The sequence below is a fragment of the Lepisosteus platostomus genome, chromosome 2 (assembly GCF_059453375.1).
Source record: "Lepisosteus platostomus isolate fLepPlt1 chromosome 2, fLepPlt1.hap1, whole genome shotgun sequence".
Lineage (NCBI taxonomy): Eukaryota > Metazoa > Chordata > Actinopteri > Semionotiformes > Lepisosteidae > Lepisosteus > Lepisosteus platostomus.
In genome coordinates, this window is record NC_142612.1 from 14,358,819 (window position 1) to 14,375,863 (window position 17,045).

Sequence of the window (17,045 nt, forward strand, 5' to 3'; positions counted from 1 at the left end):
TAAGGAAGCAGATGTAACAGTACAATAAGTGTAAAGCAATACAGAGAACATGTAATCACCTAGCTAAAGGTCTATAAAGTACCGTGAAGTGTCACATGGTATGTGTTACACAATACGATGCCTCTTTCCTGAAATGTAACATGTAGAGTTCTTTAAAAACATTTTTGAACGTGTTGGCATGGGTGAAATTGCACAGCCTCCACTGGATTTCAATGTGTTGAATTTTCAATTCTTTCTAAAAAAGGCAAACAACAGAATATGAGATGCAAATTTTTTTTTTTTCCGGACCGACAGCTGTATGCACTTCATCAGTGTGGCTGCCTCCATTGACCTTTAACATCAGTCACCCTGTGCTGACTGAATTTAGTTTGGACATTCCCAAGCATTTTATCTCATTAGCTCCGCACTTTGTGTTGGGATTCATGTAAGTGCATCAGAAGATGAGGACCAACATGTGGTCAATTGAAATAGCAGCATCTGATTACACTACAGACTTTATTGTCCTTTCTTAGACGTGTTTGTGTTCTTTGTATGAGCAGAACAACACTTATCATGAAATTATGTTCATTACTTTGTATATCTTGACTTTTTATTTATACTTTTGTAGGTGATGGAAGCATGTTCATAACATGACATATTTGTTTGTTTATTTTGTTTTCAGGTTAATTAAATACATTGTGTGGCTTTACATTCTTGCTTCAGAAAGCACACCTCACCTTGCCGGCATCTGATTTATTTCTAACTATTTCCTCATTTGATCTCATCCCTGCAATGTAATGAAAACAAAAAGCCTTTTTCTTGTTAGTGGCACTTCATGTCGTCTGCAGGTGCCTTTAGGTGTGCAGAAGAATGCTTTTGATCATTTTATCATTTTTTTATTTATTTGGGAAAAAAAAGCTTATTGCTTTTGTGCTGATCTCCAAACCTTGGCATCAGATGGAAGCAAATTGTTCTCTTGCAAAAGTGGGCTGGATTCACAACAAAGGACCCGGAGAGCAAGGAGTCAGCCAAGTGTGCTGGTAACACTTAGTGGAGTAGAGAGGTGAGACAGCCCATCTACTTCTGCTGCAGCCCAACAGCAGCTACATTAAATTGCGGTTTCAGAGCTTCTGCTCTGAGGAAATGGGTTGCAGATGCGCTCATCTGCTAAACATCAGATTGATAACTGCTCTGGAGGCCATACGTCTCGAAGAGATTCGGAAATATGCCACGGTGATTCATCTTGTGGACCTGAGGATTTGGTGTGCTCTTTTCCATTTTCGTTTTGCGTTACGCTGTGAAGTATAATTCTGCGGTCTGTTATGCTCACTAAGCAAGCCTTCAGTTTCCTCTTTTATATTTTCTGGTGTCCCCTTTATAATATGACTTTGCACTTTAGACGAATCCATTGTTTTCTGTGGTTTCTTGGACATTCACTGCCCTGTACCTTAGTTCCCCATAGATGACCATACTTCCCTGAGTTCATATCAGCCTGAGCACAGTCACTTTTAGTTAAACTGATTTTGTTATATGCCAAGGCATGTGAACAAAGCAAATCAAAGCATTAATGTAGAATATGTGCCTCTTGTCCTATGCAAAAAGGGTAAGACTATTTCAAAGCATTTATTTCACTGCCAGTGTCATTAATGCTATTTCTAGTAGTACAAGGCAATTACTTTCACATCGCTTTAACACTGAAAACAAGTTAGAGATCGTTCATCCTTTATTTATCCTGTACAGTTAAGTCCTGAGGAGTTTTGTCTTTTTTCCCACAGTGGATAATGTTCTCTGAGCAATAGAGAAATGGCAACTGCGTTTTACTTCTGATCTGAACACAGACCACCAGTGATGAAGGACCAGAATACTGGTGAACTAATAATACTCTGAGCCTCAAGACCCAATAAGCTTGTCTGCATGAGGTGCCATCATTGTTCTGGAAAATTTGCTTTACCAGCTCATTTTCAAATATTGTCAACCAACAATATGTCTCATTAACATGATCAAGTGACCTCTTAAACAGCTGCTGTGTTGCTGTGTGTTCCCCATATTAGTGCAAAGGCAAGGTGTATCATACTGTAATAAAGCCCCCAAACTGGCAGCTGATAATGGGGAGAATTTCTGTACAGCTATATGTGGTTTGGTATACCTTTTAATTGAAGTGTGTGTGTGTGTTGTCTGGTGAGATATGTAAAGCAAAGATTGTGTTAATTTTTGGGAACATTATTATGTGAAATGATCACAAATTAGCTCAGTTATTTCTGACGATTTTCTTTTCCTCTCGATTTGTTTAAGATGTTTTCATGTATAATTACTCGTGACATGGTAGCACGTTATAAAATATTTTCCGATTTCATTCTATCATTGTGATCATTGTTCATGATTTAGAGACCGAATACTTTAAATTTTCTCTAAGCAGTTTGGACGTCTGTTTGACCTAAAATTCCTGAAACAGACTTCCCTGACCAATCTTTAAATTATTAATTTCATTATTCATTTACATAAAAACAGCCTTTGTCTAACACACACTTTGGTGGTTATCAGCTATTGTTAAAGGTCATGGGTTAATCTAGGCATTTTTGAATAAAAACCCAGAAGTGGTCTGAAATGAACTTAGGGCATAAGGTCACAAGTTCAGCCTTCACAGTTTGTTGAACTCAAAGCCAAGAAGACAAGGGGAGAACAGAGGTCACAGCTAGGAGTGAACAAGCTGTATTTAGATGAAAGAAAACCACTGATGAGAAAAACGTATTAGCTACATCGTTTAATTGCATGTGACTCTTGAAAACACAACCAGACCTGCTTTGAAATATGGAGGATTATTCCGTTTAATCTCTATTGCAGGCTGTGTTGGAACGGAAAATGCTCCCCATTATATGCACAATTAGTTATGGTAAGTTATGTAAACTTACAAGGTCAAATAACCAAACTCTAAAAGCAACAAATGGAAGACTCTATGATCTTCAAATGCTGGACAAATTGGTCCCCATGTGTATAGATAACTGTAGTCCATTTTTTACAAATATGGTTCCACTCGGTGGTTCTTGAATTTAACATTACCAGTACAAATTGTAGGTCTACAATGTTAAGAGTTTTAAGTTCAGATTTTAATGGCATTGGGTTTGATATTAATTAATCAGTTGCATTCATATGGTGATTTACATTCCAAAGGAAGGATTGTAAGGATTGATATGTACACAAGTTATTATTTTTAATTATGACATTCAGGTAGTGTGCACAGTTATATGTTTATACTATCTTTTACTCAGACAGCTAGTGTATTTTGCTTTGTCATTATGAAGGCTGAGAATTCCACTTGTTTAATATTTATTTGATAATTGTTTTATTTTATTTAGTAGTTTTATAAGCTTACCTAAGGTACTATTTACAAGGTTTTCACTGTTTTCTAAATTAAGAGTCATTAGTTAATACTCCCTTTTATAGTTAATCAGCCTGACTAATGATACAACATATAACAGGCATAGATTGATCCAGGAGACTTACAGTAGGCCCTGTTTAAACTAGTCCACTTTGAGCTGCACAGCAGTTGGACTTTCTCACCTAGTGTGTTTCTACAGTACAGTTTCAATTGTTGAGTACAAAGAATTTGTAACAGTGGTAAAATCAAGTAGAGCACGCAGTGAAAAGAAAAACAGTGTTAATTTTAGCACACATACAGTAAGGCACATCATCAGGCTGAGTGTTTGTTTGTCTTCTCATTGTCATCCCAATAAGTCAAAAGCAAAGGTCTTGTCAGCTGGAGGACAGACACATGTACTAATGGTAACATCCACTCCAGCAGACACCAAACCTGTAGCAGAGTTTGTTGTTATGTGGCTGAAACAGGGAATTCAAAGTCCTCTGTCCTCTGGTCTGTCTTGACTGCATGCAGCTAACTCAGGATCACTGATCAGGACTCATAGTGACTGTCACTGACCTGTACATCTGCATTCAGTGCAGAGGATTCTAATATATGAGCCATAATCAGGAGCTAAAGATCCACTCTGAAATTAATCTCGCCTTATCTGTAATCAAAACAGTGCACACTGTTCTATGATGCGTTTGTAATCTAAAATGACCAGTATGCCATAAAGTCAAATTTTCACTTGTTTTTCTAAGGTTAAAGGAATGAAAAGACTTGCAGAACATTTAAATCGGTATTAGAAATATGGTTTGGCTGTAAGAGACCAAAGCAGGCACATAGATTTATAGATGTATGGATGAATGGACAGAATAAATGTCATTTGTCAAAATCTTTGTTAATGACAAAGACAAAGTTTAAACGAACATATTATGGAACTGAATATGGATTATAATGTTTATTTCAGCAGACAGGAGTCCGTCAGACAGAAAACATTGCACATTATTAGCACCTTAGACTGCAGGAGAAAAAAAAACACAAAAAGTGGTTTATAGAAACAAGTACTGTATAGCAACATGGCCTTTTCCTCCAGTGCAACAAGTACTGCATTAAGAGATCTTGCCCGCAGTGCTCTTTCGAAATCCTGACCTAGATTTTGCTGCCTTAATACTATTGACTGCTAATGACTTCTGCATCTGTAATAGCAGTGATGTAGTGGCTGCTGTGTTTGCTTGCATTAGTGATCACTGTGCGCTTCTGATATCAGAGCAATGCAGATGCAGCAGTGTGGAGCATTACAGATTCAGGCAGCACTAGATAGCACAGAAACATCTGTACAGCCTGTGTGTAGAGGTGGCGGTGGATTAGGAGGGAGGCGGAGTAGATAACAGGCATCACTAGGTGAATACCAATTGTTGTTTTCCGCAGCAAGGGGAGAAATAGCTCTTTACTGTATTGGTTTAAACAGATAAAGCGTAGTCTGTAGACTGCAGTACTGTACCAAAATAAAATCAGTCACTGTGTAGCACAGTTTTTTTCTGTCCCTTGTCAGCACTCTGGCTGTATTCCCTGTTAGACTGGTTGCTCTTTGTGTGCAGGGATTTCTTCACAAGCAGCTTCTTGAGAGGCCAGAATGAATATCCTTGATACCATCCTGAGGTGACCTGCAGAGATTTTCCTATTAATTGAGGAATACCTGAGAAATGTTAATGTCTCTTGTGTACTGAGAACAGGCAATATAGGTGTTCATTATTCACTGAGTTGAAGCACAATTCTGTATTCAAAACATTGTTTTAATATTTATGCAAGTAGTATTTATTTTAATCTCGGCCTCTAGAGAATATCATCGGTATATTTTGACATGATCCTCAATGACATATTATGTTATAATCTAGTTATGCATTCTAGTATACACCACTGAAAGAAAGAAAAATAAATATTAACTTTGAAACACGCTACAGAATGAGACAAAATATATTTATGATTTATAGAAAGCTCGGTGTATATTTCTTTGAATCTTCTTAATTCATATTACTATAAAGTATTACAATGGCATGGAAAAGAAAAGGGTATACAGTCGTTTTCAAGTTCAATGTGTGTTTTCATAATGTGGGGGACGAGGAATATGGCAGTTTTTTTGCATTATATGTGGCCGAAGCTTAATTAGGAAACCTTTTTTTCTTATTATTTGATTATATATTTGATATATATATCTATAAATCTGCATTTTTATGTGAAAAATAGTGAGCAATAAAGAGTTATTTTAGATTTGTAAAATGTAGCTTTTTTAAGAATGTATCTGTATCTGAGGTCTTTATATCTCTGCATACCCAGAGTGTGCATAGATTGCTTGTTATCAGAAGTCACTGTTTAAGACTGAATTTTGCTTATAGCTGGAAAATAACCTTTTCTGTTCTTAAGATTCCATTTTGTTTGAAAAAATAATTTATGCAAGGCTTTTAGGAATAGTGAGAAAACAGCTCTTGTTACCTTGAACTTAGCATTGTAGCAATCACTGCTTGTGTAAATAGTCTCTTTAATACTAAATCCACAGTAAATCTTAACCACAGTAAAAATGTCTGAGAAATCCAAATCCTTGCATCACCTTCCATATAGTGTCTACTTGAATACATCCACACACTATCCTCAGTGATAAGCTATTTTCCCATCCATAAATAAAAGATGATAGATTGTCACAATCAAACATTTGTTGCTAGATAGACTTTTTTGGGTTTCGGTTAGGATTATGGTTAGGGCTAGGATGGTGGCTTGAATTAGGGTTAGGAGTAGTGTAAGATTTAACATTAGGGTTTGTGTTAATATGAAAAAAGTGAATGAAAGTTATGTCTTTTGGAAAAGGGCTCATAAAGGCCTGTGAATGCTATAATATGATCTTAGGGTTATATAATAGATCAGTATTATCCGGGCTACATAAAGCCCAGTTCAGAGGAAGCAATACAGAGTAATGATTTTTGTTGTCATTATGACTGTTATAGCAGAACAAAACCAACCATAGACTGTTGTCAGATTCTGAAAGTTGTGAGCTGACTGTAGTTCCTTGAATATTGCAATTATGTTTAGCAACATGTTTAAAAAAATAAAAAAAACTATTAAAGAACGATTTCTCATGTCTCTGTTAGATGTGTCAGGCACGGGTCATATACTGTATATGAATGCAACCTATTAAAATGAAATACGGAGGATATTACTGATGCCAGACTGTCCAGTGAGGTGGTAGGTCCAAACTCTCTGAAGCAGAAAACACTTGAAACCAATTTAGCCATCCCATCGACTCCAAGAGGGCTGAATATTTTTTCGTGGTGGTATTTGGATGCCCCTTGAGGGTGAGACCAAAAGCAGGGGGTCCTCACAGACCTGCGTGCCTTTGGAGAACACACCTCCTGAGGAATTCCAGCCCACTGAAGCTCAGCAGGTGTGAACCTGGCCAGTACTGTACCTGGATGGGAGACCTCCTGGGAAAAACTAAGGCTGCTGCTGGAAGAGGTGTTAGTGGGGCCAGTTGGTCGCACTCACCCTGTGGTTTGTGTGGTTCCTAATACCCCAGTATATTGATGAGGCAAACTATACTGTAAAAAGGCTCCGTCCTTCGGATGAGAGAAAAACCAAAGTCCTAACTCTCCGTGGTTCTTAAAAATTCCAGGGTATTTTTTCGAAAAGAGTAGGGGTGTAACTGGATAGTCTTGGCACATTTGCATCTGAGAGCAGCATCTGCATTCTTGTCTTCCTGCACTGCAAGACTGTCATACCTTTGTACTTCCTCCCTCTCCTACACCTCCTCCTCCGTGCTCTGGATGGTTGCAGCATCCTGGCCAAATTTCCCTCTGGGCTTTACCAATCATGGCCTCCTAGTAATCCCCATCTATGGATTGACTTCATCACTCTGTCCTGGCCAAATTTCCCTCTGGGCTTTACCAATCATGGCCTCCTAGTAATCCCCATCTATGGATTGACTTCATCACTCTGTTCTCCTCTTCCTCCCCACTGATAGCTGGTGTGTGGTGAGTGTACTGGTGCACTGTGGCTGTTGTCGCATCATCCAGGTGGGGGCTGCACATTGGTGGTGGAGGGGAGTCCCCATTACCTGTAAAGAGCTGTGAGTGGAGTGTCCAGAAAAGCGCTGTATTAGTATGAAGAGCTAATATTATCCGTGAGAAACGGCAGCCCTGATTAGCGCCAGTGTGCTGTGCTGCCTGAGCCGCTGCTGCTGCTGCTGCTGCTGCTGCTGACTCTGCAGACAGCGCGGAGTGAGGACGCGAGCTGGTGACAGTGCAGGACGCACCGCCTCTCCGCTGCAGCCCGCGCTGCGCGGCTCCTGACCCCGCCAGCGCGCAGGCTTGCAGCTCGCGGCAGGCGGCAGGCCGAGGGAGAGATGGGCAGCTCTCAGCGCATGCTGCAACCATCCAGAGCACGGAGGAGGAGGTGTAGGAGAGGGAGGAAGTACAAAGGTATGACAGTCTTGCAGTGCAGGAAGACAAGAATGCAGATGCTGCTCTCAGATGCAAATGTGCCAAGACTATCCAGCCCCTAATAAGCAAGATACTTGGACAGCAGGATGCACCACGGACAGCGCTGTATGTATAATTATCAGTGAAGATAATTTGGCTTAAAAAGGAGATGTGGCTCTTGTCTGCTTGATACCACAGTTTATAAGACGATAAGTATGAGTGCTTAGCAGGTTTTGTCTGTGAAAGAATGTGAACAAGTTCTATGTTAAATAGTCACGATCTCATCTATAGTTCCTGAAAGAATGCTTTATCAGAGGAATTGGTGATTTTTGGTACTGCATTCATTCCAGATACTGTGAGGTGTTCTGTGGCTACTGTGTAAAATAAAACATTGGTCTTTTCTTTCTCTAGGTTACAGCATAGATTCTATACAAACTGTAATTCTTGCATTTTATTGTGTAATGTGTATATGTAAAGACAAAAGAAGATCTGACTTAAAAACCAAAGTCTGAAGAGTAGAAAGGTTAAAATAGTAATTACATTTTTTTTCATATATAGTTGACTTTTGTGCTTGGTGGGGACTGAAATATCATTTTACTTACTGTGGAGTAATGTAAATTGTTGAAATGAAAAGGGGACAGCTTGAACAGTACTGACCGGGGATTTTTTTTCTTATTACCTTATGATATGAAGTAATGCTGGTTTGCAGAAATGTTGCTGAGAAATGTATTATTTTTGGAATGCTGCATACTCAGGGCTTAGGTAGTCATTGACAAGGTCTTAGCTGGGTAGAGTGGGCTTTTACACCTGGAAAGCAACTGGAGGATGAGAGCCTATTGCTGCGGGTGATATATCTGCCAAACGAGCTGCATTTGTAAAGTTTGGAGGGAAGCTCGGTTATCAGCTACATCCGAGGAATGCCTCTCTGATAACCTGGGTGTGGGTGATTAAACAATATCCCTCAAGGTTACTCTGTTTTGTTTTCTTTAGACCTTGTTGTGGTCAAAATACAGGCGTCTCAAATTACACAACAGCAATTATTTTACCTGACAAATGTGAGCCTGGGAATTGTCTGGCAAATATCATGAGTTCTAATGGGAGTATGTTTAAAGTTCAGGGGGCTCGGGTAATTACCCCTGAAATACCTTCAGTCTTAGCCCACAGTCCTTCTTATGACCCCCAGATTAAAGCTGCACTGCACTATAGCCCTCTGCTGGAAGGCAGCGCACACAGGAAATCAGTGGTGACACTGGTCCTTGCCAGTGGATGCAAACTTTCTAGGCAGCTGTCCCTTAGCAGAGAAGCTGCACATTGGTCAACTCAGGCACCGAACGTCCTGTAGTGAACAAAGGAATTCTGGGATGAGTGACAGATATTGCTTCTGACCATTTCCTGACTCAGAAAGCCCTAGCTCTCAACGTCACCAGTCACGCTGACCTGGCAAAGGAAGGAGTACTGTATGAGAGGGTGAGAGGGAGTACTTTACTCATTGAACCCCATAAAGAACTGGCCCCTGAATGTTCTGTGTTTTTTTCCCATCTCTCACTATGCACTCCATAATATTAACCCATGTTGACTGCAGTCCACCTTTTGATACTAATCTAACTTTAAGAGCCTGTTTTCTTGACTTTTTAGAACAGCACGTCATCGTAAAGACTATAACTGAGACGAATCTATTCAGCCCTTTATTCCCATTTGGATTAGCTTTAGTGACATAATTAATACTGGTCATGATGGGAACAATCCCCCCCCCCCCAGAAAGGGACAACTTAGAGGAGCCACAGAGAAGTTGCAGGCTTTCCATATATAGATGACTCAGAGCAGAATCAAGCCCAGGAGGCTGTGAGCTGTGAAGCAACAGTGGTAACCACCATGCCACAGTAAAGATGGAACCCAGTCATTAAAAATAGGTCTGTGGCACTTCAACTGCAAGCTTGGTAGATTCAGTTTATAGCCATAACCTGACTCATCCGACACATACACGTATCACTACAGTGTTCTTTTGGGGATCACCCCATCTTCCCCAAAATATCCTCTGTCAGCTCCCCGTCTCTGTTTTTTTAAAAGTCTTCTGCAGTGTCGTATAAACCTGTTTGATAACTTCATTTTTTTTCCTCCTTAGTTATGCTTACAAGACGCACGCAGTCCAAAAAATGTATCTTTCATATTAGGCCGGTAATTATGGTTTGATAAAGATCTGGCAATTCAGTGTAAATTAAATTTGAAGGGTTGCTTGGATACAGATGACTTTGGGTTATTCAGGGGAAACGGCTGCACATTGAATGCTAATGGGCAGATGCTGGTTTAGAGAGGGGAAAAAATGCTGCTCCCTTATCTACATTTCTCCTCTAGAGTCTGATAATATAGGCAATCCAGCTCTTGTCTTCTTTCCATTATTCCAAAGACATGATTAAAGGTGCCCGCCTTCTGTTAGAAATATATAAGTGACATGTTCAAACGATTGAGTGAGAGTGATATGTCAAACTCTGGACACATGAGGTAGAGATTAGAAGAGACAATGATTGCTGAATGTTAATTTCATGAGCCTAGCAGTATACTTTCAGTAATAATTGCTGTGCCCTTAAGCAGTTGCTTTAAATAATTGAAACCTAAGATAAGAGGTGTTCTACTTTTTTTTCTCTTTAGTTCCCTTGAAGCTACTACATCTGCTCACATACCCCTTCCATGAATGTTTTCCATAGTTTTCCCTAAACAAAATCTTTCTTTGTGATCAAGAATAGTCCTGTCATCAAATACTCATTTGCTATTCACTTGCTTTGTCATTTCAAAGATAATGATGTCCCGGTTCCCCACTATAAATATCAATATCTCACAAATGTTCATTTATGTGTGAAAGCAGCATTGAAGTGTTTCTCTTGCCGGTCTTATGACTGGACACACAGAAACCAAGCTTTTGGTTTTTGCCTTTCTTGTCTGTTTTCCTGTCAACCTCTCTGCAGTGTATAACATTGCCTGTATCCCACATGCTCTGCATTTAACCTTAGTAGGGAAAGATTATCTTGTGTTCTGGAACAGTCAACTCATTGCAAATGAGTGAGATCAATGGTGCAGTAAGCAAGCTCTTTCAACCTGAACCAGGCACCAGGAACTACGGAGGAGGAATGTTCGCCTGCTACTGCGGACTCTCCCATTTTTAGTATGAGATTTCTTAGATGGTTTTCTAGGATGTTTGAAAGGCTTCTTTCAAGTGTCCAGCTGCTTGGTTCCTTTTATCCCGCTTTATGTCTTTTTGTGTTTCTGGTAGCTAGGCTGGTGATATGAAAAAAAGCACATAAACAGCAGCCTTTCTCTTTGTTTTAACATTTTAGTGTGCTTTCCTGTCTGGTATTTACCCAGATTTGTGTCATCTTTTGCTGTTAAATGACAACACTTTTCTTTCTGGTTATCATTTGCTTTATAAAATGCAAGCCCACCTTCGTTTTCCAATTTCATGTCCACCTAATGCTTTTTAAAGGGGAACTGCAGTCTCAATTTCTCGGACTGGTCGTTAAATCTCGGTAACAAAATAAATGCATTGACATTATAGGGAAAAAAATACAAATTGCAAATTAAACACAAAATTGTGAACTATGTGAAAATACTGTAAGTCCCCACATTGACGCAAACTCGCATTCGAGTTCCAACAAATCCCGACAAGATGCGGCCCTTCCTGCTCACTAGTCACTGTAATGACTAATGTGATGTACGAGCAAATAAATCTGCACACAGAATGAACAAGTAAGTAGTATTTGTCGGCAAAACCGTCTTGAAGTTTAGAGCAATATTTCTATTGGATTAAAAGTAATGGAATCACAAGCCAGCTTGTTTACGATGTCATGGGGCTGCACACGTTACCAAAAGTTTTTTTGCCTCATTCTGAATCTCAGAATATGGTGCTGCGCATGCCAGGAGAGTTAATCTATATTGTGATGTAAATTGGAGGTTTTACGACATACTGTGTACATTTTGCATCCATCGCAGTTTGAAATGGTCTCATCAATGATGATTCTTTCTAACTGCAAAAAATGAAAATAGCATTGCAGTTCCCCTTTAAGGGGTGTCTGACATCCTAATAGACATATGATGAAGAAATCAGTGGGAGCTGCAGAACTGAGCACTGAGTTCAACCTGAGCAGCCTCTTCCTGGACTTTAAGACTCATGGGTTCAGGTACCACATTGCAGTGATGATAAGCAATCAAAGATAGATTGAGCTCCTGTGGGTCTCCTCCCAAACTAGATTGCTTCCTATAGCCTTGACTTAAACTGCCAATTTCCTCTGTGTATGGCTCGACTGACCTATCATTTGGTGAGCTGATAAAACGTGGGCTTTGAAAATATTGCAATTGACATAAAGCTTTATTCACACAACATTTATGCAAACCTGATTGGGATTTTGCGACTGTGATCAGCAGAACAAAAAACGAAAGGTTGCAAAGGAGAGGAGCCCTTTTGACCTACAGTAAATGGCCCAATTGGTAATTAGGACCTTATCGATTGAAGTCCTAATCAACATCCGATCATTTCTTGAAAGAAGCCAGGGATTGGCTCCAACCAAATGCCTAAGTAGCATGTTCTAAGCTCCCACAACTCTTTGGATAAGAAGTGGCTCCTCTTCTTGGTTTTAAATTGACTTCCACGTAGTTTCTACTTTTGTGTCCTTTTGGGTTTTGTTTTACTGTTCGCTCTGAAGATGTTGACCTCAAGTTGTAACATTTTTCATCTAATAAACAAAGAAAAAATCAGATGTAAAATACTTAATAGAAAGCCATAGCTAATTGGCAAGGGAAGATGGTTTTGGATTAATGAGCAGCATAAGGCAGCTTCTCCGTTACAGCCAAGCAATTTCCCATTGTGAAAACTCTGGACTACACTCCTTACACGTGTAGCTCCCAGATTTCACCTTCCTCCTGCTGTATGTCTCCTCTGCCTAGAAGAGCTCAAATTAGCAGACGGCGCATTGCCGGCTAAATAGAGCAGAAGCCCTTTCCATGGAGTTCTTTTTGAAAACAACGAAGGCGATGAGCAGAGCAGAGCAACAAGGGTAAATCAGGGCATTCCAGTTGGAGAGCCAGACCTAATTGTGTTTTGTGCAAAAGGATAAAGATGGTACGATTTGAGTTAGGGAATTTGATATAATTTTAATGCTAATTTCAAAGTTGCTGAGTTTTACATTTTTAGGAATTTTTCTGAAAATATATAAACGCTTATCCTCATTCTCTGAACTGTTTATGACTGGACTTCCTTATTGCTTAAACTGTACAGTATACAGTTGCTAGAAGAAGGTGGGTGTTATAGTAACAAGGCAGCAGAATTAAGGAAATTCTGTGAAAAAGTAAAAAATAATGTTTTTTATGGCTAAACTAAACTACTCAAGTGATGTTACTTAGTACTAAATTTCTAAAAGACACAGGTAAGTCTTAGGGCTTCGTTAGGGCACATACTGAGGTCCGCATACACCACTAGCAATTTAAATCGCTTTCCATTGTGACTGACAGTTAGAGTAAACACACTAATAATAGGATCTCTGGAACAATCTTTCCCTGGCATTTCATTTGAAACAATCTCAGCTGGCAAGTGGATAGAGGCTAATTCATTGTTTACAATACAGATAAACATATAGATATAGGGACTAGAATAAATACCCAATATAAATCTGACATTTAAATAACAATTCATATCTAAATTTTGGTTAAGTGTAATCCTTACCCATAGTTTAAAACAAATCAGGTTTTTTTTCTAAAGGATAACACCCCGTTTACTGAAATAAAAATCAGGTGACACGTACACCCTGAGTTAGACAGTTAGTCCTGCTTGAAATCAGTTCAGAAATCTTATGGTATTTTTGGAGCCCCAAGACTGTCTATAGCAGCCTTGTCCCATTTCACATTGTTTTTTCTTGTCCGGTTTTGCGGTGAACTATGACCGTAAGGCCACTTAACTGCCTGGAAGAATGAGAGTGATGTGCATACGCTGTCGGCTTTTAAAATAACTTCGCCTCCATCTCGGAAATCTCTTGGTAGTTTTGCATGAATTATTTACCTGCAGAGTAGTGTGTATAATTTACCTCAGATTTGCACTCTGAATGGAAACTAATGCATGCAGCTATGTTAGGAAACATAAGACACAAGATGGATTACACAGCAGGCTTTGCCATTTCCCAGTCCCTCACATGTGTTACCTGAAGCTTAATGCCGCTTGATGCTGATGATACGAAATGTTAAGCATGGATGTGTCGGCAAAGGACCGTGAAATAACTTTAAACTGCATGTGGTTTTCATTGCGTTAGCGCTGCTGACACAGTTTCTTTTTTAGGACTTGTGTGGTACCTGTAATTACGCCCCATATCAACCCTGTTGAGTAGTGGTTTTTCACCAATTGTGTATTCATTCAGTCTCGGTTTTTACAACTGCCTGTCATACTTGGAGACAGGAACAGCTCTTAAGCAGGAGGAGATGTGACAAGTAGCTCACAGTACTTAGGTTTTAAAATACCTTCCATCTGGAGGAGAACAATTGAGCATCATTGCATAGTTTTACCATGTTGATAAACCCAGCTCTTTTCATAAGTCCCTTATTGTGCTTTACAATGTTCTGTGGCTATGGACTCAACTGACTATCCTTTCGGATAATTCAAGAGAATCTATTTCTTTGCTTAATGGTGGAAATGTAACAAATATCCATATATCTCCATCCGTCCAGTTTCTAACCACTTTATCCAATACATGGTCACTGGAGAGCTGGAGCCTATCCTGCCAATCAGCGGGCACAAGACAGGGTACGCCCTGGGCACAACGCCAGTCCATCACAGGGAAGACGCAAACAGACACACGGGCACACACTCACACCAGGGCCATTTGACCTACCAGCATATCTTTCGACCCACACAAACACAGGGAGAATATCCAAAATCCACGCAGACAGCATCCCAGGAAATGAACTCCAGGCCCCAGAACTGCGAGGCAGCAGTACAAACCACTGCGCCACTGTGCCACCCCTTCAACTAATGTGGGCACATCTAGTTTTTGTTTGTATAACGTGTAATGTTGATTTTATTTCTTAGCTACCTCTGTGATTGCACAAATACAGCTGTCCCATAAATAGCTGTCGCATTCTGATTTGAAACCAGAAGTGTTTATGTCTTTTGTTGGCTATTATCATCAGAGCCCTTACAAGTTTCCTGTTGTTGAGCCAGTGAGAACTGGTGGAGGCACGGGGCTCATGTCTTATGCCTTTCCTATTGCAGCTGTCTCCAACCTGGATGCAGAGAGCAAGCTGACAACACACTACCAGGCTCCATGGCACCAGCAGCGCAACGTGTTCCACCCTTCCACTCGGCCGCCCTGCGTCGAGGAGCTCCATCGGCATGCCAAGCAGAACCTGCGGGCGCTGTACCGAGGTGAGGCCGGTCTCTCTCAGCCGCTGGGCCCTTTCCTCCACCAGCAGCACTGCGACGGCACATGAATGCTCCCTGAGTTCAATGCAGTCAGGTTTGCACTGCATACTGTACATCTGCAGCCACAGTGAGCGAGCCGTGTGCACCTGGGGCCACCCAGTAGCTATCCAGTGGTGGAGCTGCATTTGAAACCCCAGGGACTTTGGAGAAACAGCTGGATGAGACCCTCAAAACATTTCGCTTCTACCAACTAAACAAGCTAATGCAAAGCTTATGTTCTGGAGGGTGGATGTCTAGTTTCTTCACCCCTCTTTTTCTTAGAGATTCTGGAAAACATTCGCCACCCCACCCCCCCCCCCAACACAAGTTAGCCCTACACTTCTCTGACATCTTCCATGTTAAGAAGATGTTAAGAGCGGGGTCTTAGTTGTTGGAAGTGGTTCCCGCTTCAGCTGAGGTAGCAGTGAGTCTCTCCCACATCCTTGTCTCTAGTCCTGTTGTCACTGAACCAGCACTGGCAAACAATGTCCATGTGATGTTACAACAGGAAAAAAAAAGGCCAGGAACGATTTGAGAAATTTAATTTTCTGAGATAAGTTATGCATATTAATGGACAATAACATATTTTAAAAAGATATGTAAATAAAAGAGTTACATAACAGATTAGTACAGAGTGTCTAGAATGCAAATACTGCACTACCGTTTACTAACTGGCTCAGCATATTGGTATTGTATTTAATTTTACAGTAGTTTTTCAGGTTTTGTGAAGTAGTAGTAAATATTTTGTTTATTCATAAACCTTGTGTTTGTACAACCCTTTCAAAACCATATGGTGCAGCTTCAAAAAATAATGTCTGACAATAATTAGATCTATTTTGTCCATCTGATTCCTCGCCTTCTTATTTCAATCCTGTCTAAATATAGTCGTTACTTGACCAGATATTTGATGTTAGTTGTCCCCCAGCATAAAGAACAGAAAGAGCTCCGTGAAGCTCCTCATCCTTAAACGTCTTGCCCTTAATCTGCAAGAATGGCTGCTTCTTTTTTCTGCCTGCTCTGTCAAATGTTTTCCAGTGTCTGCTAAGGGTGTTGGATGGCCATGTAACTTTAGACAGACATTGCCCCCTAGTGCCCAGAAAGGGAATTGCTTTTTGGAAGCTTAACGTGCTGCACTCTCAGTCCATTGAAACCCAATAGAGTGAAGGAGGGGACAAAAATGACAGAGTCCCCTGAAACCCTGTACTTCACACGGCCATTTTTGCTCTGATTATGGTGTATTGGAATTTCCTGTGAGGCGACTGATCGATTCCCCCTGACAGATCAACAACAGAGGCAGCGGGCGAACAGCAGGGAGCGCAGGGTGACGATCTCCATCTCGGTGGCGCCTCCTATGCCAGCCTTCCCCTCACCGCGCACCTTGAGGCGGCGGGAACAGAGAAGCCGACACCTCCGAACGGTAAGGCAGCACCCCCACTCCCCCCCCTCAGGTGACCGGATTGCCCTTGGTGGTGCCAATGGCTTGGAGCTACAGAGGGCCTAGCCACTGAGATCTAAAAGGGTTCTTAGTGCATCTGCAGTGATGCTGGTTAGAACTGTCACATGTCTTATCCGCAACTGCCAACCTTTGATGTTTGTTATTCGGCCAAACTGTCAAACAACAAAGGAGGGTGGCGATGGTAACGATGCTTGATGCATGCTTGATTTTGCCTTTGGCCTTGGTTTAAGTCAATTCAATTCCATTTGTTGTTTCATAAAGTTAGTTCTGGATTTCATCCTGTCCGATACATAAAACAGGGTTTCAGACCAGGTAATAATAGTGAAGGCGTCATTTCTAGTGAGTCACCAAGCA

The 17,045-nt window shown here is 40.6% G+C and overlaps 1 protein-coding gene across 4 annotated transcripts in view; it reads left to right on the forward strand.

The window, feature by feature from the left end:
* Nucleotides 1-17,045, forward strand: part of nhsb (Nance-Horan syndrome b (congenital cataracts and dental anomalies)) — a 156,123-nt gene that overhangs the window by 116,996 nt on the left and 22,082 nt on the right. For all 4 annotated transcript variants that reach the window (XM_088599367.1, XM_088599378.1, XM_088599387.1 and 1 more), the window contains exons 2-3: nucleotides 15,047-15,199; nucleotides 16,516-16,652. In XM_088599367.1, coding sequence (XP_088455493.1) covers nucleotides 15,047-15,199; nucleotides 16,516-16,652 — 290 coding nt within the window. The remainder of the gene's footprint in view (nucleotides 1-15,046; nucleotides 15,200-16,515; nucleotides 16,653-17,045) is intronic.